The sequence below is a fragment of the Aristolochia californica genome, unplaced genomic scaffold, assembly GCF_029961685.1.
Source record: "Aristolochia californica isolate CCGP_79_NKW_82.1479 unplaced genomic scaffold, dmAriCali1.0.hap1 SCAF_3, whole genome shotgun sequence".
Lineage (NCBI taxonomy): Eukaryota > Viridiplantae > Streptophyta > Magnoliopsida > Piperales > Aristolochiaceae > Aristolochia > Aristolochia californica.
In genome coordinates this window covers 43,601,641-43,626,848 of record NW_027181992.1, presented here as the reverse complement: position 1 = coordinate 43,626,848, position 25,208 = coordinate 43,601,641, and the positions used below count along the sequence as shown (strand labels likewise).

Below are 25,208 nucleotides of genomic sequence, written 5' to 3'. Positions count from 1 at the left end.
TGCATACTCAATTTTACTGCATTAATTTCTGAAATAACATTCAGCTGTATGAAACAATAACCAAGTCACTATTTTGAATGCAAAATTGGCCAGTAATTCACAAAAAAAAAAAAAAGCAAAAAAAACTAAAACAAAATTTCAGAAACCGATAAGACTGAAACTATTTTATTTCATTGGCAAATTACTTCCTATAGCAGTAAGATACCAGAATTTCACATCTACAACATTCTTTCGACATTATCTCTCAGCTCCCCGACAGCAGATTGCTCTTACTGCCCTCCCAGATACAGCCAGCACTGACTTCTATTTGAGCTCCTTCAGACTGCCACAGATACCCTTCACAAGGGCTGGAAAATAACCTACACCCCCCCTTGTGAACATGTCCAACTGAAATCGGGAAGCAACCTCCAAAGAATATAAGCTTCACTGAAAGATAGAACTTCCGACTTTACAAGAGAAGTACGCAAGAATCAGTAGCAAACTAGCTATTATACATATCAAGCCGAAGACCGAGAGCCCACCTGCTTTAGCTCCGTCACTTGCCCGCTGACCAAGCCAACATTCAGATCTACACACACACACACACACAAAAAAAAAAAAAAAAAATTTAAAGGTAAAGAAAAGAGAATCTCTATTGTAACTTGGAGACACCAAAACAAGGAAAAATAACTCTTTCAATCTAAATTCACACCTAGTAGTTTTGATGGGCAGTTACATATCAAGGTAGTGTCCATGTATCATCTGCTTGGCACCACTCTGTAATTGAGGATCAAGTCATCTGGCTTTTTCCATATATATGCCCGAACTGTGGCCAAGCTCATATCTGGGGATAGGACCTGCAAGAAGTTACATGGATTCTGGTATAAGATAATAAATGTGACAGTTTAAAGAACATGTAGTCCAACATCATTCCAGAATTTACCAAGGACTATTAGAATTAACTCCGGACTTGGAGGAAAGTGCATCACAAAAGCCACACTAACTCAGAAGGGTATAAAAGTACTCGCCTGGTTATTACACAAAATCTCTATGTGAGGCTTTAGCTTCCAAGTCTTCAAGCCAGACCGAAAAGCACCGTCTCCAAGGGATGGAAGTTGTGATTGTCCCGAAGTAAACTGGCCATCTGAGTTTCCCCCATCTACTGTTTTATCCAGAACCATCTTTTCTATAACATAGTTGACAACCTGTAGACCCCACAGTATTGCCACAACAGAACCAGAAAGAAAGTGAACACATGCTGTCAGAGTTTCTCATATACCCACAAAAAAAGAATAATGTCTAATAACATAGATGAAACATGCAGCAAAACTTAACTTGCTAATTTAGTAAAACATAATACAGAGCAAAAGCAAAAAGTGGCAGTCCTAGTTAATACTTCGATGCACCAGTTAAATAGTTTGACCAAATAGCAACAAAACATAAAGCAGGAGATTCTCTATGCTTTATATCCTCCAAACTGATAAGTTTACTAATTTATACAAGAAAACACCCCTACGGATGTAAGTGCTCTACTTGCTTGGCACCAAGAGAAGATCTCCTCCTCTTTCTCTTATTTCTGCAGTACTTCTGGACCAGTGCAATATACTTACATCTCCATACAACTCCACAATGCTCTTTGTAATGGCTGGAACATGAAGATTATTTGCCTCAAATGTCAGAAGATTTTTTTGCCTCAAACATCAGAACATCATTTGCTCAAAAAAATTTCAGTAAAACTTTCACAATTGCAAAGACTATGATTTTCCTCATCTTCTAGATTTAGGATCAAAAGGATCCTCTATCTGCTCCTTTCATGAAACTTATGCTAGTCATTCCAAAAAAGTAGCCAGTGCATGAAAAACTCAGAAAATTGATATAGAATAAGATTTTCAAGGAATTAAGTGCCAGTAAGAATAAAGGCACAGAAGTATTACTTTGTGTATTCTCAATATTCGTGGGGCACTCAATTTTCCTTGTGTGAGGACTTGAACTGTAGAACCTTCACATGGATGCAAATAGAAGCTGCACCTGCAGGAAAGCAAGATTCATTGTGAAAACTGTTTTGCAGATATGTTGAAGTAAATGAACAAAGCTATTGCCGTGAAAGTCCAGCACTAATAAAGCCAGGGAATTCACATTAGTCACCAAGAATCCAACTTGCTAGGGTCGGGCAGAATTACTATTCATCACACTACTGTCTGACAAGACTCAGAACACATGGCTTTCTAGTAAATAGAATTTCTATTTTACTTGGACCCATGACTCCTGTCTACAGATTGGCACCAATTTAAAATGCAATTTTCAATCCCTTAGTGGACATAGCAAAGTTCAACCTGAGACAGCTATATGATCTTGGTTTTGCAAAGAACTGCTAGATCATCAATCACCATAAATATATATTTATGACTTCTGCTAGTGCTGATATTTGTTAGTGGTTGGCAGACCACAGCATGAGTCCAGTATTATTGTTTTTACCCAACATGATTCCTTTTCTTTGATAACTATGAGAAGGAGATATTATAGAATGCTGGTAGAGGAGAAAGTGACCAGGGCTTTTTTCAGGACTGTATATGTCAGGACCCAAACTTTGTCTTCAATAATTTCATTCCAGGACAAAACTTTTTTTTTTTTTTTCTGAAAAAGATTTATATATTTTTTTTTTTAATAATGCTGATTTTTATTAAGGCAAAAGCTCAAGAGAGCATATTACAAAGGAGGGAAACCTTCCCAAACAATGAGAGATTGCTGGGAAGTTCCGAATTTTGCCAATTTATCACCTAAAGAGTTGGTTGATCTAGGAATGAGATTCCAATTACAATGTGTAGAAGATACAATTTCAGTAATACTATCATTGATGGGCTAGTGGTGCCAAGGGGAGAGGTTGTCTTTGGAACACCAACTAATAATTGTCTTCGAGTCACCTTCAATGATTAACTTGTCATGGAGACGATCCCTGAAGATTTGGAGGCTGAACAACAGAGCACTAACTTCAGCAATATTAGAATCGGCAATGCCCATCGAACCAGCATAAGAAAGAATAGGGTCTCCATTGTGACCTCTAAACACACCACCTGCTCCTACTGGCCCAAGACATCCAATAGCACTACCATCAAAATTTAGTTTTATGCAGTCGCAAAGGAGAGGATCCCAGATAGCCATACTCGGAGCTCTGTTGGGGCTAGACATATGAGCAATCAAATTCCAATTTTCCTGAAGGGAAACCCCTGATAGAGTGGCAAAATCCTTCTTTGTATGAAGCCAACTCGAGATGAGGCCAATGGCATGAGAAGCCGTGTTGTCTGGGGTGCTAGCTTTGGAGTTGAATCTTCAGTATTTCCGCTCGAGCCAAATGCACCATGGAACATGCGCAAAACACGCTGAAAGAATTAACTTGCCCAGCCGAGGAAGGAGAATCCCTTGAACCATCTCAAAGGTGCCAAAGAGGTCCTGATGTAGCCCCAATTGGAGCCCAATTTTCTAAAAGATCTTCATCCAAACTTGCCATGAAAATCCAGTGTAAGAGGACATGCTGGACTCTCTTCGCACTCACCGCAAAGGGGACAAGAAAGATCGGGAGCAGTGAAGCCTCTTCTATGAAGGTTGTCTGAAGTAAGAATTTGTTCTCTGATGGCTGACCACACGAAAATTTTGATTTTGCTTGGCGCTGAGAGTTTCCAAGCCAGATTCACCTTGTGCTCATGAGTACTGTAGTCTTGCTTTCTGATATGAGAGTAAGCCGAAGTGACAGTGAATCGGCCATTATTATTGGGCTTCCAAATCAGCTTATCAAGTAAGTGCTCCCGGATAATAGTACTGCTGAGTTTGGTAAGGAGAGAACAAAAAGCCAACGATTCCTCATCATTTAATCCCTGACGGAACGGGAGACTCCACGAGTGATCACTCCATGAATCAGCCACAGAGCAAGAGAGGTCACTTGCCACCCTATGCAGCCCCAGGAAGTCCTCCGAGAGAGATTGGTGGCAACACCATTCGTCCAACCAGAAGAGAAGGGTCTTTCCATTGCCCGTGTGAAACGAGGTAGCATCTCTGAATACTGGAAGAAGCTTGAAAATTGATTTCCATATTAGGGATAGGAGGCAAGCAGCGCCGCCCTCTCTCCACTAGGCACCCGAAAACTGAAGGTAGAATTTCACCATATTCCTCCATAAACTGTTATGCTTGTTGTTGAAATTCCAAATCCATTTGAGCATAAGAGCTTTGTTCATTTCTCTTGTAGGTCGGATGCCCAATCCTCCCCTATTATGAGGCATGCAAATATCCTCAACTGACCAGTTGGTATCTGAATGTGTCTTCTGATCCTCTCCATAGAAATCGTCGACGGATGGCATCAATTTTGGAGCAAACAGAGGATGAACAGTGCATGAATGATAACAGATAATTTGGCAGCCCCGCCAGACAAGACTTGAGGAGAGTGAGACGCCCCGCTGTTGATAAGAGTTTACCCCTCCAAGTGGCTAGCCTCTTTTCAAATTTCTCAATGAGGGGGGACCATAGTGACGCCGAAGGCCGAGAATCAAAAAGTGGGAGCCCAAGATATGTAGTTGACATATTTCCCACAGAGCATCCCAAGTAGTCCGCCATATCCCGAAGCCCAACTGCATCAATGTGATAGCCAAGAAGAGTGGTTTTTCCCCAGTTTATGTTCTGACCAGAAGCCAATTCAAATAAATCCCAGCACGGCACGCAATTTTCTGATCTGATCCATAGTACTAACCCCGAAGCAAATAGTATCATCCGCAAACTGGAGAATCGGAATATCAAAGGTTGTGCAATCAGTCGTGGAAAGGAGCCATCCCATGTTCTTGGCCGAGTAGAACAAGGAGGATAGATATTCTGGCACCACGTTGAAGAGCAGGGGGTCTCCCTATCTGATTCCCCTGGTTCGCTTAAAATACCCACAAATTGTTTCGTTGAGAAGGACGGAGTAGCTTGCATAGGAGATGCAGCTTTGGATCCAGAAGCCCCATTTTTCTCCGAATCCCATCTTCTCCAACAGGGTGTCCAGAAACTTCCAGTTAACTTTGTCAAATGCCTTTTCGAAGTCAAGCTTGAAGATGAATCTAGGGAGCTTTCGGACCTTGAAATGATGACTAAGTTCATGACATGCCATGGCTGAATCAAGAATGTTTCTTCCCTTAATAAAAGCACTTTGGCCATGGTGAATGGCAATAGGAAGGATTGCCCAGAGACGACTAGCAAGGAGGCGCGCAATCACCTTATATGCACTGGTAGTGAGACCGATCGGTCGGAAGTCGGATGGGAGCTTTGCCCCATCTTTTTTAAGGATGAGGGCAATGAAAGAGGCTCTGATACTCCTATATCTAACGTCATGCTGATAAAAGGAGTAGGCCATGCTGGAAATGTTTTCTCTGATGAAGGGCCAGCAACGACGATAAAATTCCCCATTGAATCCATCTGGGCCCGGAGCACGATCCAAAGGAAGACCAAGGGATGCAATTTCAATTTCCCGACTAGAGAAGGGGAGCTCGATGAGACTAGCTGCAGCTGATAGAATAACCTGGAGGTTAACCCTTTGGAAGAAGGGCCGGAATGGCTGGTGATCAGAGTATAAATCTGCAAAAATATTCACCAGTGAGTCGAAAATAATGGCTCGGACCGAAGTGGCCTCACCGTTGACACTAAGCATGGCAATGCGGTTGGCCCTTCTTCGTGCAAAGGCGACTGCAAGGAAGAATTTAGTATTAGCATCCCCATTGGAGAGCCATTTGAATCTTGCACGTTGCTTCCAATGCACTAACTCGTTGTGGGCGAAGGACTGCAATTGCCCTTGAAGGGCATACCTCTGAGAGACTTCCGGAGAAGAGAGACCTCTGACTTCCTCCTCAAAGTCGAAAGCGGCTATCTGAGCAAGGGCATTGGTTCTCACAGCCGAGAAAGAGGCCTTCTTTACGGAGGCCCAAGACCTCAGCAGTGGTTTCAACATCTTGAGCTTGATAGGTCCACCCGCTCAGGCCAGCAACGATCATAATCTTCCAAAAGGATTTGAGAGATAGATCAAAAGAGGGGTCTGCCATCCAATTATTGTTGAATCTGAAAGGGGGGAGGGGCCCCAACTGCCAAAATGGGTATCAACCATAATCGGCCAATGATCAGAGACGACTCTATTGAGCACTTTGTCGAAGACATTGCTGTAGAGCTGAAGCCAATCATTGTTGGCTAAGAATTGGTCCAGCTTTGAGAGGACGGGGCTATCTTCCCAGATAGGGTAATCTCATCAAGGTCCCAGCTGCCAATAAAATGAGCAAATAATCTCATTGAGGTTGTGATTCTCCGGGACGGCGGGGATTTCTCATGGCAGAAGCGAGTGACATTGAAGTCACCCACAAGCATCAAAGTAATAGGCCACATCTGACAAGTCCTTAATAGATCCTCCCAAAATAGGTGGCGCTCATGGTGTCTGGTAGGGCCGTAGACACCAACTAGGCACCAAATGTTCCCCGAACCTTTGTCTCGCAGCTTGATGACAAGGGAGTAAGAGCCGCAGCAACGATCAAGCACCTCAATAGTACCGGTGTCCCACATAGTAGGATACCGCCTGCCGATCCCACTGCATCCACTGAAGCTCAGCTGGGCTCCTTTGGGTCCCACAACTCACGGATGTATCCAAGGGGTAGAGAAGCCACCTTGGTTTCTTGGAGAACAACAACATTTGCCTTAGTAGAGGCAAGGAGGTCCCGAATGGAGGAGCGGCGATGCAAGGACCCAATTCCTTGGACATTCCAGGAGAGGATAATCATTGATCATTATGCATCTTCTTTGATTTCTCATATGGGTGGTTATCTCCCGGGAGAGGTTCCGTGAAGACGGTTCCCATCACCTTGGCAATTGCCACTATCTGGGCCCAGGTTTTTGGGTCGTATTTGTGTTGTTCTGACTGGAGAGCTGCCACAAACACTTGAGCTCGTTCACCCAGCTCTGGAATGATGAAATCTCTCGTCTCTGAGTTGCAGGGGTATCAAGTGGTGGCACTAGGTCCTCCCTGTAGAAGTTGTCTCTGCTGACCTCTAGCTCGGCGCTGGTAGGATACAACGGGAGGGGGAGAATTGTTTTGCATGTGGGCACGAGGAGCGCGCTCACTACTTTCGGACTCTGTATCGGAAGGGTAATTTTCGCATTGGTTGGCTGTGTGATTTCCCGAGGTTTGATTGTGCTTTCGGGGCCCACATCTCTAAAATCATCCATCGCAGCGATGCTGATACAGATCCAATATCGCGCTTTATCCACCATAACGCATCTGAAGTGTTGCCCTTCACATGGGTGAAGAGGATTGATGAGGATCCGGGCCTCATCCAGACAGTGTCAGTGCTCCGTGAGTTGGTCCAAAGCAATGATAGAGCCAAACTCAGATACGACTCTCGAAAAGACCACGTTCTGCCATAGCTCAATAGCCCTGTAACTATGACCCATTGGCCGTACTGGCTGGAGGGTGCCGAGGGGAGCCACTCTGTGACCCCGATGATGCCAGATCTGGTGTGGGGTATGATGGCAAGAGCCGTAGAAGACTCCTCCTAGGTTCCGAAATGAACAAGCCAAGTTTGGGGACTGAGATAGGAGATTCTGGGAGTGTAAGGGAGGTGAAGTTCATCAATCAGCTAGTGAAGAATGCTGGATTTGATGATGTCGGGGGATGTTTGGACAAGAATGGAGCGAGTCAAAATTTAGTGCCTGTCATGGAGAAGGGTTTGGTGGGATTTGGATGATTTTGGGTGTTTTTGTGGGAGCAGGGGGGACTGAGGTATGTTTTTGGGGCAAATCAGGAATTTTCTGGGAGGAGGGGGTGCTGTTAGGAGCAGGAGGGGATGTCGGGAGGGTGTTCTGGTGGCGTTGGGTTTCTGGGAGGAGAGGTGGAAATCTTACTCTGGCATCACCGGGGCGGATTGGCGCTTCTGCTATGGCTAGCACCAGGGAGAGGCTTTGGAGTGCAGCGGCTAGCTCATTCCAGCCAAAACCCGAGTTTGTGGCCTCGGGTATGAATAATCAGGCTAAAATGGAAGTTCCTCTTCTGTGGGTGATCCGACATTCCCGGTGACCACGGAAGGTAGTCACCGAGAAGAGAAAAATTGAGTCACGTGACCAGAGTTCACGGGATTTCTCAATTTCCGTGGTAGCTCTCTGGAACTGAAGCATGAAGTTGTGGATCGCTTCTACTGGGACACAGATGAATAAAAGTTTTAACCCGTCGGCTGAAGAGATAAGGATCACCGGACCTGATTTTCGGACGACTCTCTCGACGATAACTCTGCATTTTCCGTAGCTGAAGCGGAAAAGACTATTTCGTTTCTTCCGGCGAGAGACTGTCGTCCAGCGAGCTTCGTCTTCCTCCGTCAGAGCCTCAGAAAGCTCGTCGGAGCGGTGGTTGGACGGATCCGACCGTTTGTGAGTTTTTCTTCCTCATCGTGAAGAGACATTTCCTTTGTTTCTTCTCGTCGCAGCATCGTCGAGCCTTCTCTCGGCGTCGGAAAGGCTCGCGGTAGCCTTGCCTGGGTAGCGGTGGTCTAGTCACCGGCCGTAGGGACGGTGACCGTCGGGAGAGCTCTCTCTCTCTCTCATTTGGGGTTTTTGGTGCATGATACGATCGCTAACGGCGCAGGTTAAGCGAAAATTCACCCCAAATCACCTAAGTCGCTCCACTCCTCTCTCGTTTTAAAAAAATGTATATAATAACAAAGAGAATTACAAAGAATCGAGGAGCAAATCCCTAACAACAAGAGATTGAAGGGTTGTTCCCAACTTGACTAACACATCTACTACCGAGTTAGCAGATCTCGGAATGTGAGACCAAATACAAGAAAATTGAGAGGCAATTTCAAGAATCTCCCAAAAAGAGTCCCAATGACGCCACAAGCGCGCGGAGGGGGGGGGGGGGGGGGGGGGGGGGGGGTGCTAGGGGATGTGCGCATTTGCACCAACCAATTACCACCTTTGAGTCCCCCTCAATGTGAAGGGGACCACTACAATTATCTCTGAAAACGTGGAGCCCATTGAGAAGACCTTGAAGTTCAGCCGTCGTTGAGTCAACAATGCCTAACGGGCCAGTATACGAGAAGCACTGATTTTTTAAGGGATCCGAGATAACTCCACCAAAGCCAACAATTCCAGGATTGCCGAAAGAAGAACCATCAAAATTTAACTTCAGGAAACCATGCTTTGGGGGGTCCATTCCTACATGATAGGGATCTTGGTTCTAAACTGCATTTTTGCTATGTTGTTCCAATTATCACGAATAGAGGAACCAGCAAAGGAGGAGAAGGGCTTCTTGGTGAGGAGCCAAGCTGAAATCTGGCCCACCACACGATCAGCGACCCTTACTGCAGAGTCACTTCTAGCATCAAAACGCCTGCAGTTGCGCTCATTCCAAAGCACCCACGAGATAAAACTAGTGCAAACAGATATCATAAGCTTTCCAAGCCAAGGAAAGGGAGTACAATGAGCAACTTGCTAAAAGAGGTCAAATCTGCTGGCATACATAATTGCAGCCCCATCTTACTGAGGATGGAAATCCACACATTCCACGAGAAAGAACACTGAAGCAAGATGTAACTAACAGTTTCTACCTCAGAGTTGTAGAAAGGCCAGAGAGGGTCAATAGCTGGGTGTCCTCTTCTTCTGATCACGTTTGCCGTGAGTATCTTTCCTTGGCAAGCGCTCCATAATAAAAAAAAAATTCTTTGGCAGGGCACAAAGACGCCATGTAAAGAAAATCTCATGATCCCTTTCATTTAAGTGCCAGCCATTGATAAATTTGTAAGCAGAGGACAGAGAAAATTCCGCTTTTGTCAGGTCACGGAATCAGCTTGTCTACTGCTGAAGATCTCAATCTGAAAGAGTGCAAAGATTCCATCCACCTGCTTGCCTCCAAAGCCTCAGTATCAGAAAGACCTCTTCTGGGGTGCAAGTTCAAACCATCCCCCTCGAAAGCCTCTGCAACTGATATCTCCCTTCGTAATGATAGGAGGAAAAGATTCCTGAACGATGACTATAAAGGCTCCTGACCCTCCCACCAATCCTCCCAAAATTTTATAGATCTGTCGTTTCCAACAAAGAATCTAACGGCTGAGGAGAATTTGGGGATAAGTAGATATAGTGATCTCCAAATTGAAGATAGACATCTTCGACTGCCTCCTGAAGTCCACCATGGAGAAGGACAACCAAGGTTAACAGTAACCATTTCCTTCCAAAGATTAGAAGAAACTGTGTTGAATTTCCAAATCCATTTTAAGAGCATAACTTGGTTCATATCCTTCAATTTCCGAATCCCTAACCTCCCATATTTTTTGGCAAATAGACTTCCTCCCAATTGATCAAATGGTACTTAAAAAGTATCACTTGATCCTCTCCATAGAAATCTTCTTTTTAACTTATCAATGGCATTAAATATGGAAGCGGGCAAACCATAAAGGACAAATCATAGTTCAGGATGCCTGCAATACAAGATTTTAGGAGAATGAGCCTTCCTACTTTGTTGAGAAAAAGGCCCTTACAAGTTGCCAGACAAGTCTCGATCTTCTCCACCACAAGGTTCCATAGACTTTGGTTCATGCGGTCATTGAAGAGGGGGGGGGGGGGGGACCAAGGTAGGTGGACGGGATGCTAGATGTATTACATCCAAAGATATTCGCCATCTCATCTAGTAACACATGATTGACATTGAAACCCATGAAAGAAGTTTTCCCTCAGTTAACGTTCTGCTCTAAGGCTAGTTCAAATAGTCCCAAGACAACTTTGATCCTTCTAGTTCCTTCCACATTACCGATCCCAAAAATGATGGTATCATCCGCATATTGAAGAATGGAGATATTAAAAACCTGATATGCACATTAGTAAATGAGAGCACTGAGGCAAGCGCCATTAGACCTTGACTAACTAATATGGACATTGATAATGTTCATACATAACATCCAAAAAAGGCAACTTATACCCACAGTGAGGATTGTGGTTTTCTAGTACTAAAAATAGTCAAATAATGCAAGCTAATCAAGTAATAAGGTAACAAAGTTTATCTCACCCAGTAGCCTTATCAAACTAGGAAAAACTCCCTAAACATGCTATTTTGCAAGTGAATTACAAATCAGGTGCTTTGTCTATTTTCCATTTCCCAATCTTTGCAATCTCAGAAGTACACATTAATTACCTATAAACATGAGTGAAACAATAGTCTTGAAAAATTTGACAATACAACGATGCAATAACACATAAGAAAATTATGAAATAGATAGTGACTGCAAGAAAAAGAAAATCAGATTAGAGAGCATCAAAATTAGCTTCTCTTGATGACGTTTGACAACGAAAGTATTATCAACCAACACAAAGAAAGGATAAATATGGAATACATAAAGAATAAAAGCAACAGTTCCAAAAGCAGAAAATGCATAAAAACTGATCTTACTTGGAATTTTCTCTCGGTGGCATTCGGCCATTCAATACACAATCCAGACACCACCATGGAAGATCCTTTTCATCTTCAGTCCCATCCAATTCAGTGATTTTCTTTCTCCAGGGACCACCCTGAGAACCCTCAGTAATGATGGAAGGAGGAGAGACCGTAGAAAACTCAAAAGAAGGGAGCACCAGACCACTGTGGTTATCAGCACCATCCTCCACCTCAGTTCTTGAATGGGAATGACTTCGAATAGGAATGTCTTTTCCTATTGAGGGAATATCACCATTAGCAGAAGCTTGAGATCCACTTTTCTGTCTTCTTTTGGCTAACCAATGAACCAGTAAACCACGAAGAGTCTCCTGGGCTAGATTAATCTGCACAATTAACTCATGCTGCAGTAAATGCCAATAGTAATTTAAGCAAAACAAATAATTATCTTCTATCATTTGTCACCTCATATAACCATACTTCTTTTCATTTCAGCGAACAAATTGATCCAACTTGTACTGGCAAATGAAAACAGAAAATTACCTTGACTTCCTCAGACGCCCCTGTAATGTTTAAGTCAACAGCATACATTTCTGCTGAAAAGCACTGAGGGGTATCCAAATGCACAGACAAGCTCCCAAGCCGTGTGTCCATGGTAAACCATGCCGGAATGCTAACCTGAATAGTTAGGCAGTGGGATATTTTCAGCAAGAGGAGCAAATATGCAAACATACAGATTATGATACAGTTCAAACCAAGATACCATTTCGAACAGTTCTTCCTTCTTCTCTTCAAATGAAACCTATAAGATCCATTTAAAAAGAGATAATTATGGTCTCTTCACAGAAAATAAAGATAGATCCAAATAAAAAAAGCTTATAAACTATTAAAATACCATGTAATAAGTAAATAAATCCTAAAAGTTCAAAATAATCAAAAATAATAATTGAAAGCGCATAAAAAAAAAATTGAAACATTTTACTTTGCCATAGTCCTCAACCACAGCACCCCTAGTGATCTCCCACAGTTTTACCGTGCCAGCAGCATCCTATTGAAGACATCATCAAAATCATTCAGGATAATCGTTCAAAAAATAGAAAAAATAATTACAGAAAATAGTATAAAGCAGTGGCAGCTAGAATACTCACTTTAGTAAGGACCTGCCTTCTATTGTTCAAGATCTCATGTTGAACTATGGCTGGAGTTCCAGGAATAGTTAATAATGGTTCATTATAAACGGGAACCTGCAGTAATGTAATGGTTCAGTAAATGGACCTGTCAATCAAATAAAAGCAACCATAAAAAAATACAAGGTCTATAGAAACCACAACCAGCTTATAGCTCAATGAGGGGTAAAAGTAGTCTCAGACTCCTAAAGTCCAAATTTAACAAAAGCACATTTTAATTTTTTATTAAAACCATGTTCAAAAATTTTTTTTACTAAAATTTATATTACAATTATTGAATGAACTAATAGAATTTATTTTATAATAATTTCACATATACAGCACAATGTTTCTTCGGGAGGATAACATATAGTTCTATCAGCCACCTTCTCCTATCATGCCCCTTCTCTTGGTCAGTTTGGATGAGTACTCTCAGTCAGGTGGGCCTTCAATTATATTTGCCTTGGGATCTCCTGTCGGTCTGCAGCATCTTTTTTGGGGTCTCTCTCCCCAAATTGGGAAAGATGCTCATATCTGTTTGTATTGCGTTCATACCTCAGGGTATCTGGAAGGAGGGCAACAATAGGCAATTCAATGTTAAATGTCTCTTTTCGGAAAGGGTCACCTCCTCTATCATTGGCTTCATCTCCTCATGGCTTCATTCTAGGAAGGAGTTTTCATCTCTCATGAGTCGCCCTCTCAAAGACAGTTGGCGTGCCCTTGCTCAAATGGGCTCCCCAACTAGGCCTCCCACTATGCAGGAGTGGCAAACCCCTCAGCCGTGCTACATCAAACTAAATTTTGATGGCAATTCTCTTGGCAACCCCGACATGGCCGGCTTTGGTGATGTTTTTAGAGATTCAGGCAGTAACCAGCTCATGCCATACTCTGGCCCTGTGGGCATCTCTTACTCCACTTCTATCGAGCTTCAAGCCCTCCTGAGCAGCCTCACCATCTTCCTTGATCATCTTTCCAGTTCGCTCCATATTGAGGGAGACTCTGCTGTGATTATTATTGGATGGTTCTCCTCTTCCTCCACCCCGTCGTGGTGAAATTGGGATACTTTCTATGCTATTATGAACATTCTACCCCGCATTACTTGTATTTGGTCTCATGTTCCTAGATCTGCCAATTATGTAGTTGATGCTCTTGCTAAATAGGGAGTCTCCTCTCGGTGAAACTCAAGCTTCTCAATCCCCTTTTGCGTTCTGCGGTCCTTGAGCATCAATCCACCCGTGCAGCGGAGAAAGCTTCCGCCCTTGCTCAGGTGGCCATCATTGACACTGATAAGGAGTCTAGAAAAGCTTGACCTCTACTAAATCGGCTTGGCATTATGCTCTCAAGGGGCAACTGCAAGCCTTCGATCATCGCTAGGTTGTACATTGGAAGCAGAGAGCCCTATTCAATTGGCTTTCAGAGGGAGATGCCAATACTAAATTTTTTCATATCGTGGCCACTGCCAAGAGAAGAGCCAATCGCATCATATCACTCTATGTCAATGGTGATATTACCTCAGACAGAGGCTTTATTTCTAACAATCTGGTGAGATTTTTTGCAGATCTCTACACTGAAGGTCAGTCAATTTGGCCCTTCTTTCAACGAGTTAATCTTATGGTTATCCCTACTGCAGCCGCCAATCTTATTGAGCTCCCCTTCTCTAGTTGAGAAATCGAGAAAGCAACTATGGGGCTCCCTCTAGATTGTGCTTCGGGCCCGGACGAATTCAATGGTGAATTCTATCAACACTGCTGGCCTCTCATTGGTGAAGACATAGCCCACATGGTTCACTCGTTCTACCATTGTGACATTGCTTTGAAGAGTATAGGGGCTTCAGTCATCGCCCTTATTCCCAAAAAATACAGGCAAAGCTTCCTTCAGAATTTTGGCCTATCAGCCTCACCACCAGCACCTATAAAGTAATTGCACGTCTCTTTGCCAATCATCTCCGAGCAGTTCTTTTGATTACTATCCACAAGGGGCAGAATGCCTTCATCAAAAGGAGGAATATCCTAGACTCAGCTATGGGTTGTCATGAGCTTCTTCATCATTTCAAGACCTTGAAGCTTCCCAGATTTATTCTCAAACTAGATTTTGAAAAGGCAATCAATAGTCAATTGGAAGCTTCTTGATATTCTTCTGGAAAAAAAAGGGATTAGGTGATAAGTGGAGGTTCTGGATTCAAAGTTGTATCTCCTTGGCCAATTATTCGGTGCTTCTGAATGGTACGATGTGTGGATATTTTAAAGACACTCGAGGCATCCGTCAGGGGGACCTCCTGTCCCCTTTACTTTTCAATGTGGTGGCGAAATATCTTTCCTCTCTGATTTATTCACTTAAGGGCTTTGGGTGGCTTCTCCCCACAGCGGATACAACAGCTTTTGATATTCCAATTCTTCAGTTTGCGAATGATAACATTTGTTTCGGTGTGGGCACTATGGATCAGATCAAGAAGTTGAGAGTTGTTCTTGGTCTATTTGAGTTGGCTTCGGGTCAAAATATAAATTGGAGGAAAACCACTCCTGGGATACTACATTGATGGAGTTGAGCTTAGAGATATGGCTGATTTCCTAGGATGCACTCTGGAGAACACGCCAACTACATATTTGGGTCTTCCCCTTTTTTATTCTTGACCCACGACTGGGCTCTGGTCCCCTCTAATCGAGAAATTGGAAAACTTGCAACTTGGCGGGGCAAGCTCCTATCCACAGCAGGTCGACTCACTCAGTTAAAATTTTGCTTGGTTGGCTTGCCAAATTACCTCCTGTCTTTTATTAAGTGTCCAGCCTCCGTGTGATCAAAGATTGATGTTATTTGTTGTCGCTTCCTTTGGAGAGGTCCAGAAGACACGTTCAGATATCATTTGGTCAGTTGGAAGGAGATTTGTCAGCCTCATGATAGGGGTGGGATGGGCATAAGACCTATAATGGATATGAATAATGCCCACCTGCTTAAGTGGATTTGGAACCTTTATGCCAACCATAGAAATTCGTGGAGAAATATGGTATACTACTATCTTCAGATTCCAGGGCGTTAGTGGAGAAAGGTAGGCGCTCCCCGCCGTCTATTCCTGATATAGAAATCCGTTTATATGTTGCTTCCAACCTTCAAGGCCACAACCTCCTTCTACCCAGAAAATGGGAGGACTCTCTTGTTCTGGCCCGATGAGTGGTGCGGTTCCCAACCCCATTCTAAAGAGTACTCGGGGCTTTCCAGGATTTCTATGGACCTATCATGCTCAGTAGCAGAATCTTGGAGTAATCATTCGAGTCTTCTCTTCCGTCAAAGCTTGAATGATGATGAAGCTATAGCCTTCTCGCTTCTATCCAGTCTCAGTAGTACCATCATCCAAGAGCGAGTGCCAGATAAATTGATTAGGAAGCCTAGCATCAGTGGTATATTCATAGTCGCTTCAACCTATTCCCGCATCAAGGAAGATGTCCCCAGTCTGCCAGAGCAAAAGGCGAATCTCACCTGGAGACTTTTAGCTTCCAACAAAATAAAATTCTTTATTTTGACAGCCATCAAAGAGTAAATCCTCACTGGAGACAACCTTCACAGGAGAGGCTTCACTGCCCCCAGATAGTACCTGCCCCCTCTGTGGCATATGTGAGGAGTGAATTCAACATGTTCATCTACGCTATGGTGGAGAGTTTGGATGGCAGTCTGCCAAAAAATTGGTATTCAAGTGGGCCTCCATCAAGATCTATTCGGCACTTTTCAGATGGTGTTGGGGAACTCACATGCCTAAAATTGGCAAGCTACTGCTCTCTACATGCTTTGCTCACACCCCTTGGTGTCTATGGCTCGAGAGAAATAATCGGAGATTCAATTCCAAATTCAGCAATCTGGATAGTACGGTCTCTTGCGCCGAGGGTATGGTTTCCAATTGGCTCCACACCAAAAAGGAATTTGCTTCCCAGGCTGGTGTCCCCCTTCGATGGAATTGGTATCTTCTAGAGGGTCCCCAATCATGGCAAAGTGGGAGCCTCCCCCTAGTGATTTCATTAAGTTGAACTTAGAGGTGAATGCTCTTCATTTTGGTTTGAAGATTTTCAAAGACTGTCTCAAGGGAAGTTGATGATTGAAGGGGACTCTAAAGTGGTCATCAGCACACACCCCCCCCCCCCCCTGGCAGCATTGGCCAATTATTTCATCTATGTAGATATTGTATCTTCAATTACTTGTACTTGGAATCACATTCCTAGGTCAACCAATTTTTTGGCTGATAGGCTAGCTAAATTTGGAACTTCCCACAAATCTCTCATTGTTTGGGACGGTTCCCCTTGCTTTTAATATAAGTCAGCACTATTTTTAAAAAAAAAGGCTTAAGAAAAAGATCATTCCGTTACATACTTGCCAAGAATGGTCATTGTGAAGTACACAAGCTTTAAAATCAAGTTAGCATTTCAAATAGAATTACACAGGAAGAAGAAAGTCAACAGACACTGAATTCATGATATCAGTTGACAAGGCAATGCCTAGGAAACTTGACGAACAGCTACCTTTTAATGAGAGAGAACTTGTTTATGATGTCATTAAACCAGGACACCATATCAACAAACATAAAATGTGGCCACTTGCTCCATGTCCCAACCTCAGATTCATGATTTCCTTTCCTTTCTTATAATTTTTTTAAAGTGCTTTTATTTTAAATTTGAATGATAAAAAATAAATTTACAAGACAGAAAAAGATTGTACAGCTGAAATGAAATTCGACCTAGAGGCTTTAAATGTACCACTGACACCTCATAACATTTAGGATTCTTTAGATATACACTTACTGGAGTAGATCCTTCTAAGCAAGCCCTTGCTCTTGTAAAAGACAAGTTGCCAGCTAAAAATGAACCACCCTTTTGAAAAACCTTCTGAGGATTCTGCCCTTCGGCTGGCCACTTATGCACAGATGTATCAGTAGTTGCAACCCATATGCTATCATCTTGCAGGGCTATCTGCAAGATAGGATGTTCTTTGGTGCAAAGCAAAATACTCTCTCTCGTTGCCAAGTCAGTAAGGTACAACTGAGACAACAAAGTACAGCAGGCTATCAGATGCCAGAACATTGTGGCAACACAAAATACAAGAAAACTTACAGAGAGGTCCCTGCCACCACTATAAACATGGCTAAATGAGGGAGTGCTAGCAAGTGCCCAGACAGAGTCTGTATGAACAGCATAAGAGTGTATACATCGCTGTTGACCAAGATCCCATAGGCTACATATGGAAATGAAAATAAAAAAATTAGAAGAAAATACAATGCAGCCACTAGAACACACTGAGATCAAGAATTGACAGTCTCACTGCTGACAAAAATGATAAACTAACTTACCGAATCATAGAATCTGAAGATCCTGATAAACAATATCTGCATTCAAAAGAAAGTAAGGCAAAACTCAGATTAATCAAGCTCATAAACAGTTTCTTTTTTTTAACTGTTAGAATTTTATGTAATGCACAACAAAGAGTGAGAGGCAAAGCCAACCAACCTGCCAGTAGAATCCAGAAGGAGAGCCCTAATATTATCAGTATGACCTCTAAGCTTCATATTCTTTGAACCAGTTCTAGGATCCCAAACACGCACAACCTATGGAAAAAGGAAGTGATTAAAATAATCAAATACTGTGTGTTCCATGAGTACAAGAGAAAAGAAGCAGAGTAATATACAATTGTTTCAGAGTTCTATAGAGATCCACATCATAAAAGAGATACCAAAAAAAAAGGCACCAACAGAGAGCATAATAACTCACCTTCTCGGTTCCACCTGAAACAAGTAGGGTTCCACTATCATTCATCGCTAAGGCATAAACTGAATCTTTATGGCCTTTGGCAGCAATTGGGCTGTAAGCATGTGACTGCACCGTATGCACAGAAATGCTACTATTAGAACTAATGGATCGCAAACTCGCGATAGGAAGCCCAGAGTTTCCTGAAGCAACTATTCCATTAGAACTTTCATCTTCTACTGGCTCGCTTGACTTTGCAATTGGAAGAAGAGCTGCCTCGATGTCCCATATAAAAACTTCTCCTCCAAGGCCCCCAGAGGTAACAATATTGCTCTAAAATGCAAGTCACTACAAAAAGATCAGAGATTCAAAGTAACCAATAACAGAAAGCATCCAACATAAAATACTCATTCTTTAAATAATCAGAGAGAGAGAAAGAGAGAGGGAGACAGAATGAGAGAAATTACATTTTTTTCAGCAGCAGCAAGGCATGTAATGTAATCAGAATGTTGCCGTAAAGTTCTGGTACAAATCCCATCAGAAAAGCAGTTCCATGTCTGGGAGTCACCCAATAGATCAGTAGCTAAAATGTCATATAATACTCAATGCAACAGAGTTTAAACAACAAAGATGAAAAACTAAAACTTGACAAACCTTGAGGGTGGTATCTGACGAACAGGAGACAAGAGTCTCACCAGCAAAAACAACATCATTAACCTGTGTGGAACAAGGTGGAAATTCAACAATCTATTCCAAATTTAAACTAATCCATCAAGATGAAGCACTGGGAGTTCATCATTTTAGACATAAAATAGCCGGAAATAACTGAACAGGCTCTTATGGATGAAGCATCAACAAAGATCACTAGAGTTTTCAATGCTGTTACAAATATTAAAAGAGATCTCCTTTATCTAAATAAGACTTGTAAAGTTGGGTCCAAGACCCATCCCAAAATGACTAGCCAATTTAGGAAACCTCTTTCCTAAGTAATAAACTCAAGATCTTTGTAATCACTAATCCATGTGGGACTATTCCTTAACACTCCCCCTCACGTGTAGGCCATTTTATGTGACTCTACAAGTGGATAGTTTAGGTGTAGGCCTCTTTAGTGGCTCTACAGGTGAATAATTTTAGGTGTAGGCCCTCTTTTGTGGCTCTAAAAGTGGATAGTTTAGGTGTAGGCCCTCTTTTGTGGCTCTACAAGCGAATAGTTTAGGTGTAGGTCCTCTTTTGTGGCTCTACAAGTGTATAGTTTAGGTGTAGGCCCACATATGAGTACCTGCTCTGATACCATGTAAAGTTGGGTCCAAGACCCATCCCAAAATGACTAGCCAATTTAAGAAACTTCTTTTCCAACTAATAAACTCAAGATCTGTGTACTCACTAATCTATGTGGGACTATTCTTTAACAAGCCTTACCATCATTTTCTGATTCACAGCCTAGAACTAAAAGGTCTTATAAAACAATGCCTGCATTGAAGTGTTTAAGTATTGGTAAAATTGCAGTCAAGACGAATCTCACACAGTTGAATTACCAAATTCAAAAAACCCAGGGTTGTTATCTATGTTAATTCATGTACATTCCTCCACAGTTTTGTACAACACAAAAAATTGGCACAAGGCAAATACCCAATCAACATGTGACTCAAATGTTGCAGAGCAAGTTGCTGCATCCTCAGAAAGGGCCCATCTCTTTAGTGTACCGTCTCGGCTTCCAGTAAAGAGATAATCGCAACTATCAGGTCCAGATGACTTTAGAACAGAAAGGCAATTGATGCCCGCACAATGCTGAAAACAATGTAAACAACAGAATCTTATACATAACTGTTTAAACCTATAGAAAATCTGGACAAAAAAATAACAACACTAGAAGGAAGCAGATGAGAAGAAAGACCACAAAAGATGAAGGCTTGCCTCCAACCTTAGTGTCATCTGCATCATTCAGCACATAAGTTAACCGCTTCTCTTTGCGAGGACGGGTTGAATTGCTGGTGTTCCCTGCACTGCCCACTCGGTGCATTGCAGATGTTCCTGAAACAGTCATCAAACATATAACACAATAAGCCACTAATTCATTCCATTTTTGCTTTCCTGCCAAGGCATTGCTAAAGCATTAGCATTCCTAGCAATAAAATATAACCCACAAGAAATATTCCCTCCCTAACTCACAGACTTCCATCCGGTTCAACTTAAAATTTTCAAAGCCACAACTCTAATATCTAGAGAAACAAAAATATTCAATCAACAGTTGGAAGACATCACCTAATTGTGCAAACTTGAAAAATTGTAAGAAATTATAATGGTCTTCTTGAATGACTATTCCAAGTGACTGTTGATTCTTCTAATGTTATTTTTCATAATATTCCAGACAGAAGGAAAGACAAGAGAAGATAACATGCCTGATTTCTTGATCTAAATAAATGATAGAAAAGCTCCCAAAGCATCAATGTCCCCTCAAATTATCATAGGACTCGTATTTACAGATTTCAAACTCAAAGCATTAGTTGTCTTTGCTCTAATAAAGTTCCTAACACCACCAATGATTGAAGTTCCTAAAGTTCTTAGGCTAGAAACTTCAAACAAAGCAACGGGTAAACGATAAGCAAGCCAAATATGCCATTTGCCAAAAAGAATCCCTTTTGACTGTTATGTTTTGAGAGTTCTTCCATTGTCTCCCAAAACTAACTTTTAAATTCTCGCTAGATAAACGATGCAATTATCACTGAGAAGCAGATAACAAAAGTCAATGATTTTCTCGATTTAGTAATGTGGATATAAATACATGTAAACTTTTTCTTCCCCAGAACATGGTTTCTTGTCCCCTTCCCCTTTGGCAAGACATAGTTTGTTGTTCACTTTCCTCCTTGGGAATACATGGTTTCTCATCCTCTTAAGAGCCAAAAGCTATCAACTCGTCGCCCAGAAACCAAGCCCACCGCAAGAATGGAATCACCGGTTCCAAAGAGGCCAAAAATCAGCAACAGATTACAATTATCACAGACACTAAAAACAAATCTGGACTCTGAAGCACATTTTACTACATAATCAAAATCCTAAGAGTAAGCAATCTCCACCAAATAAAATATAACAGGCCGCTTTAGTTCTAAACAAAACCAAGAATGGTATACGAGGCCTAATGAAAAAACATCTTTGTGCTTTCATAAAACCAACAACTAAACCATATGCATATGCATTTGCGACATGAGGCCTATTGCTAAAGCATTTTCGTTCTTTCAAAAAGCCAAAAACTTACGCATATGCTTATGCATTTGCACAATGCATTAAATGACAAAGCTCGTTAGTGACATCTTGTTTCCAATGAAGGATCCTCTCCCTCGTCAAATATCAATAAGGATAAAATAACAAAACCAAATTTCAATTTCACAGAGAAAATTTCCTACCTGGAGATAATACCACTTTAGATCACCTTGTTCAGGAACAAAAACAGATGAAATGGCTCTGCATATAAAATAAAAACGCAAATTTTGTCAGAAATTGTACTAAACCACAGTCAGATACTTCAGTTAAACGAATACAGCCCCCCACAACCTCCGGTCAAAACAAAATCTCGAGACTGCTGCCACAGAAGTCAAACAGCAATAACAAAGCAGTACAAATGGAAGAAAGAAATAGGAAAATTCACTGCTAATAAAATAATCTTTAATCAATTCCATCAACACAAAGCGACTCGATAGAAACAAAGAAAGACAGACTCTCCAACCAATTGCACTTGATCCAACACCCTCGAAGTTCGAAAAAAAATCCAAACAATCGACAGATATAAAAAAAGAACAGAAGCTATCCGGGGGAAAAAAAAGCCCACCGATTTCAAAACGGAAGCAACAGAACTTAGGGTTAAGATATCGGCAGCGGGGGGAATCGAAACTCGAAACTAACCTGAGAAAACGGACTTGCGAACAGATTAAATCGTCCGCTACAGTCAGTATCTACGGACGTCAATTCTGAGAATTGCCGGACGACGAGGATGAAGTTCGGAAGCAAAACCAGGACATCTCTCCAGCTTGGCTTCTGAGATAGATAGAGAAGGAAGAGGAGATTTTATTTAGATGACCAGTTTTAGCAGAAATCGTTCAGAAGCACCCGCGAGATCTGATCCCTACACGTAGTAGTTCGGCGTAACTAAAAATGATCTCGACCATCAAGTGACACAGAAGTTATAGTTGGACGAGCAGGTGAGGGGATAGAAAGGTTGAAATGAGAAAAGGCGAGGAACAGACCGAGTTCCAAAATTAAGCAGGGTGGCAGGTGGGCCACAGCGAATGTAGAGTCAACTGATCAGCCCACAAAAGTTTAAGGGACTCGATTATTCCAATTGGTTTGAGGGAAAAATGGAGGTCCGAATTAGCAGTGGCGCATCCGACTAAATGGAAAAATGGGGGCTGTGCACTAACCTCCGCTGGCTTTTGGTGGATTAATTTTGTAAGGATAATTTTTAAATATAAAGTCAAACAAATATTGTACCTATTCTTAAATATACCTAGTTTTAAAATTTTATTACACTCATGTCTTTCAAGGTAGTGGAATAGGGGTGGCATCGAACCGAGCCAGTTTGCGAATAGCTCGAACTTGGCTCGGATCCGACTCAGTTTAGTTCGAATAAATCCGGTCTCAAAATCTGACTCATTTAAGTAAACAAGCCAAACTCGAACAAGCAGTGGTTCAGTTCGCGAGCTCGTGAACCGGCTCATTTAATTAAACTAGTCTGTAGTATTTCTTCGAAAATATGGGTCAAGAGTCGGGAGTCAAGATCGAAGGACAAAACCTCTCTTGTTTCCAGAATATGTGGGTTTTCGACTTCAAACATATCCTGCAGAGTCGTTTTTTCGAGACAAAAGAGTAGGTGATTCTGATCTAGAATGCGATTTTCTGTCTATAGCAACCAGAAATCTTGGTGTGTTTCCTATTTCAACCGCCATGTTGATCTTCAACTCCTTTAGTCTCTTACTCATTTTGCCGGATTTGGGTATTATTGACCTAGACATTGCCTACGGAAGCCATGGAAAAGACCATACCCACAGTAAGTCATCTTTCCCAAGTTGATTCTTTCATCTTTATTCTTTACCCGTTTCTTCTCAATTTTTTGTTGTCTATATTCATAATTTCTGCCCTAAATGCAAATTGCGAAATTTATAGAAGTTATGTGAGTTGTTCAAAAAAGTAATTTCTCCATGATTAGCAAAGGGGAGAAATGGCAAAAGGGAGAAATAGCCCTTTGTTCAAAATTTTCTCCATTCACCATTTCTCCCTTTCTACGAGTTGTGAAAAAATTGGTATCGTTTGGTATTGCGATGTCTCCATTGAGTGCTAAATATCATCTTTGTTATTATTTTTTCTATTTTTATATTAGAATTTATTTTTTTACCTAATTTCTTCTTAATATTTGGGAGGGAGGCTCAATCATCTATGCTACTGCCTTGTTTAAATATATATGACCTCCAATGAATTTGCTTTTCTAGTGTTTGATATTACCTTTTGCCTTCAATCATCATTTGTCTATTTGTGCTCTAACGTTTGCTAGTTACCTAGCTAGATTTACTCTACTTTAGGTATTTCCTCACTCCTTCAACCCGTGCTAGAGCCTCTATTTTTTCACAGCCCTCTCAACTAGCACCAACAAAACTTGTTCAACGGGCCACTATCATACTATTTGATTAATTTGCATGGAAAACCAAATGTTACTCGTTTACATCTAGTGATCTGCTAAGTTATTGCACATTTCTTAGTCTTCATTTCTTATTTCCCTTTCTGATGCTCTGTCATGCATAAAGTTCTTCAATTTAGTGAGTTTGTTTCTTAAAACCGTAAGTGAACTAGCTAAAGCCATTTAATTGTATGGACAATATGCCACATTAGTAATGAGAGTAAAATTATGAGGTATCATTAATGTTTAGGGTTCTACTTGAGATTCGCCTGAGACATAAACTTGAAACAAGAGTAAACGAAAATATGTTATACTGATGGGAAAGAAGGATAGGGTTGTAGTCTTGGTTGCGGCATATGATGTATATCCCTTATGCCAAATAGTGTTAAATAGTGTCTATTGAAGTTTGAATTAATTTAGGTGCATTCATTTCAACTTGTGGGCGATGATTTATTTGCTTTTGTTTACCCTTTCATCTATTTGTCTACATTTATTAGTTAATCTTTATTTTTTTGGATTTATTGTTTAAATTATTTTTTTCTTTATGCTTTTAATTTGTAATTTTTTTTTTATAGAAGTAAGAATGTCAGCACCTCTTGCTCAATTGACATCAGTAGTTAACACTAGTTCTATTGTGCCTATAATCAACTCCACCAGAGTCAAGTGCCCCTAAAATTACTAATGTAACAGAAGTGAGCTTAGATGAAAGAACCCTAAATGAGGAAGAAGGTGATTCTATCCAAAGTTCAAAAAGACAAAAAATGTCTCATGTGTGGTTAGAATTCAAAGAAATCTCACTTATAGATGGTACAAAAAAGGCTCAATGTGTTCAATGTAAAACTAATTTGAGTATTATTAGTAGTGGAGTGACCTCACATATGAGTCAACATTTGAAACATTGTCCTAGTAAAAAAGTGGCAATGAGAAAACAAAAAACCATAAATTTTCAACCAGTCGGATCTAATTTTGATCAAAGTCCATTTGACCTTCCTTTTATGGATTTTAGAGGCAGATATGATCAAGCTAGAATGAGAGTACTCATTGCTCATTGGATTCTTATGCATGAACATTAATTCAAGATAATAGAAGATGAGGGATTTAATTTTGTATTGAAGATGGCAAATGTGAATTATGAAAAAATATCCCATAAGACCATTAAGAAGGAGTGTAAGGAGTACGAGGCAAAGAAAAAGAAATTGAAAATTTTATTAAAAGAGATTAAAAAGATTAGTCTTACCATGGATCTTTGAAATTCCCAAAATCAAAAGATT

General features: G+C 41.4%; 1 protein-coding gene across 3 annotated transcripts; it reads right to left on the bottom strand.

Moving 5' to 3' along the window:
• Window positions 1-22,288, bottom strand: LOC137958892 (uncharacterized). Of its 3 annotated transcripts, XM_068806093.1 has the most exons (20): window positions 22,173-22,288; window positions 21,677-21,734; window positions 20,197-20,306; window positions 19,905-20,063; window positions 18,930-18,992; window positions 18,743-18,832; window positions 18,300-18,608; window positions 18,039-18,136; window positions 17,882-17,917; window positions 17,646-17,766; window positions 17,337-17,573; window positions 12,538-12,633; window positions 12,372-12,437; window positions 12,153-12,191; window positions 11,933-12,067; window positions 11,408-11,775; window positions 1,914-2,007; window positions 1,008-1,184; window positions 692-836; window positions 1-568 (listed from the first exon to the last, which is right to left on the bottom strand). In XM_068806093.1, the coding sequence occupies exons 3-19, from the start codon at window positions 20,293-20,295 to the stop codon at window positions 738-740; spliced, it is 2,286 nt and encodes a 761-aa protein (XP_068662194.1). In that variant the 5' UTR covers window positions 20,296-20,306; window positions 21,677-21,734; window positions 22,173-22,288; the 3' UTR covers window positions 1-568; window positions 692-737. The 3 variants fall into 3 exon arrangements, 2 of the variants coding, with proteins under 2 accessions (XP_068662194.1, XP_068662193.1); XR_011114018.1 differs by lacking the exons at window positions 21,677-21,734; window positions 22,173-22,288 and having other exon boundaries at window positions 1-446; window positions 522-568; window positions 20,197-20,319; XM_068806092.1 differs by lacking the exons at window positions 21,677-21,734; window positions 22,173-22,288 and having other exon boundaries at window positions 20,197-20,319.
• Window positions 22,289-25,208: the final 2,920 nt, after the last annotated feature.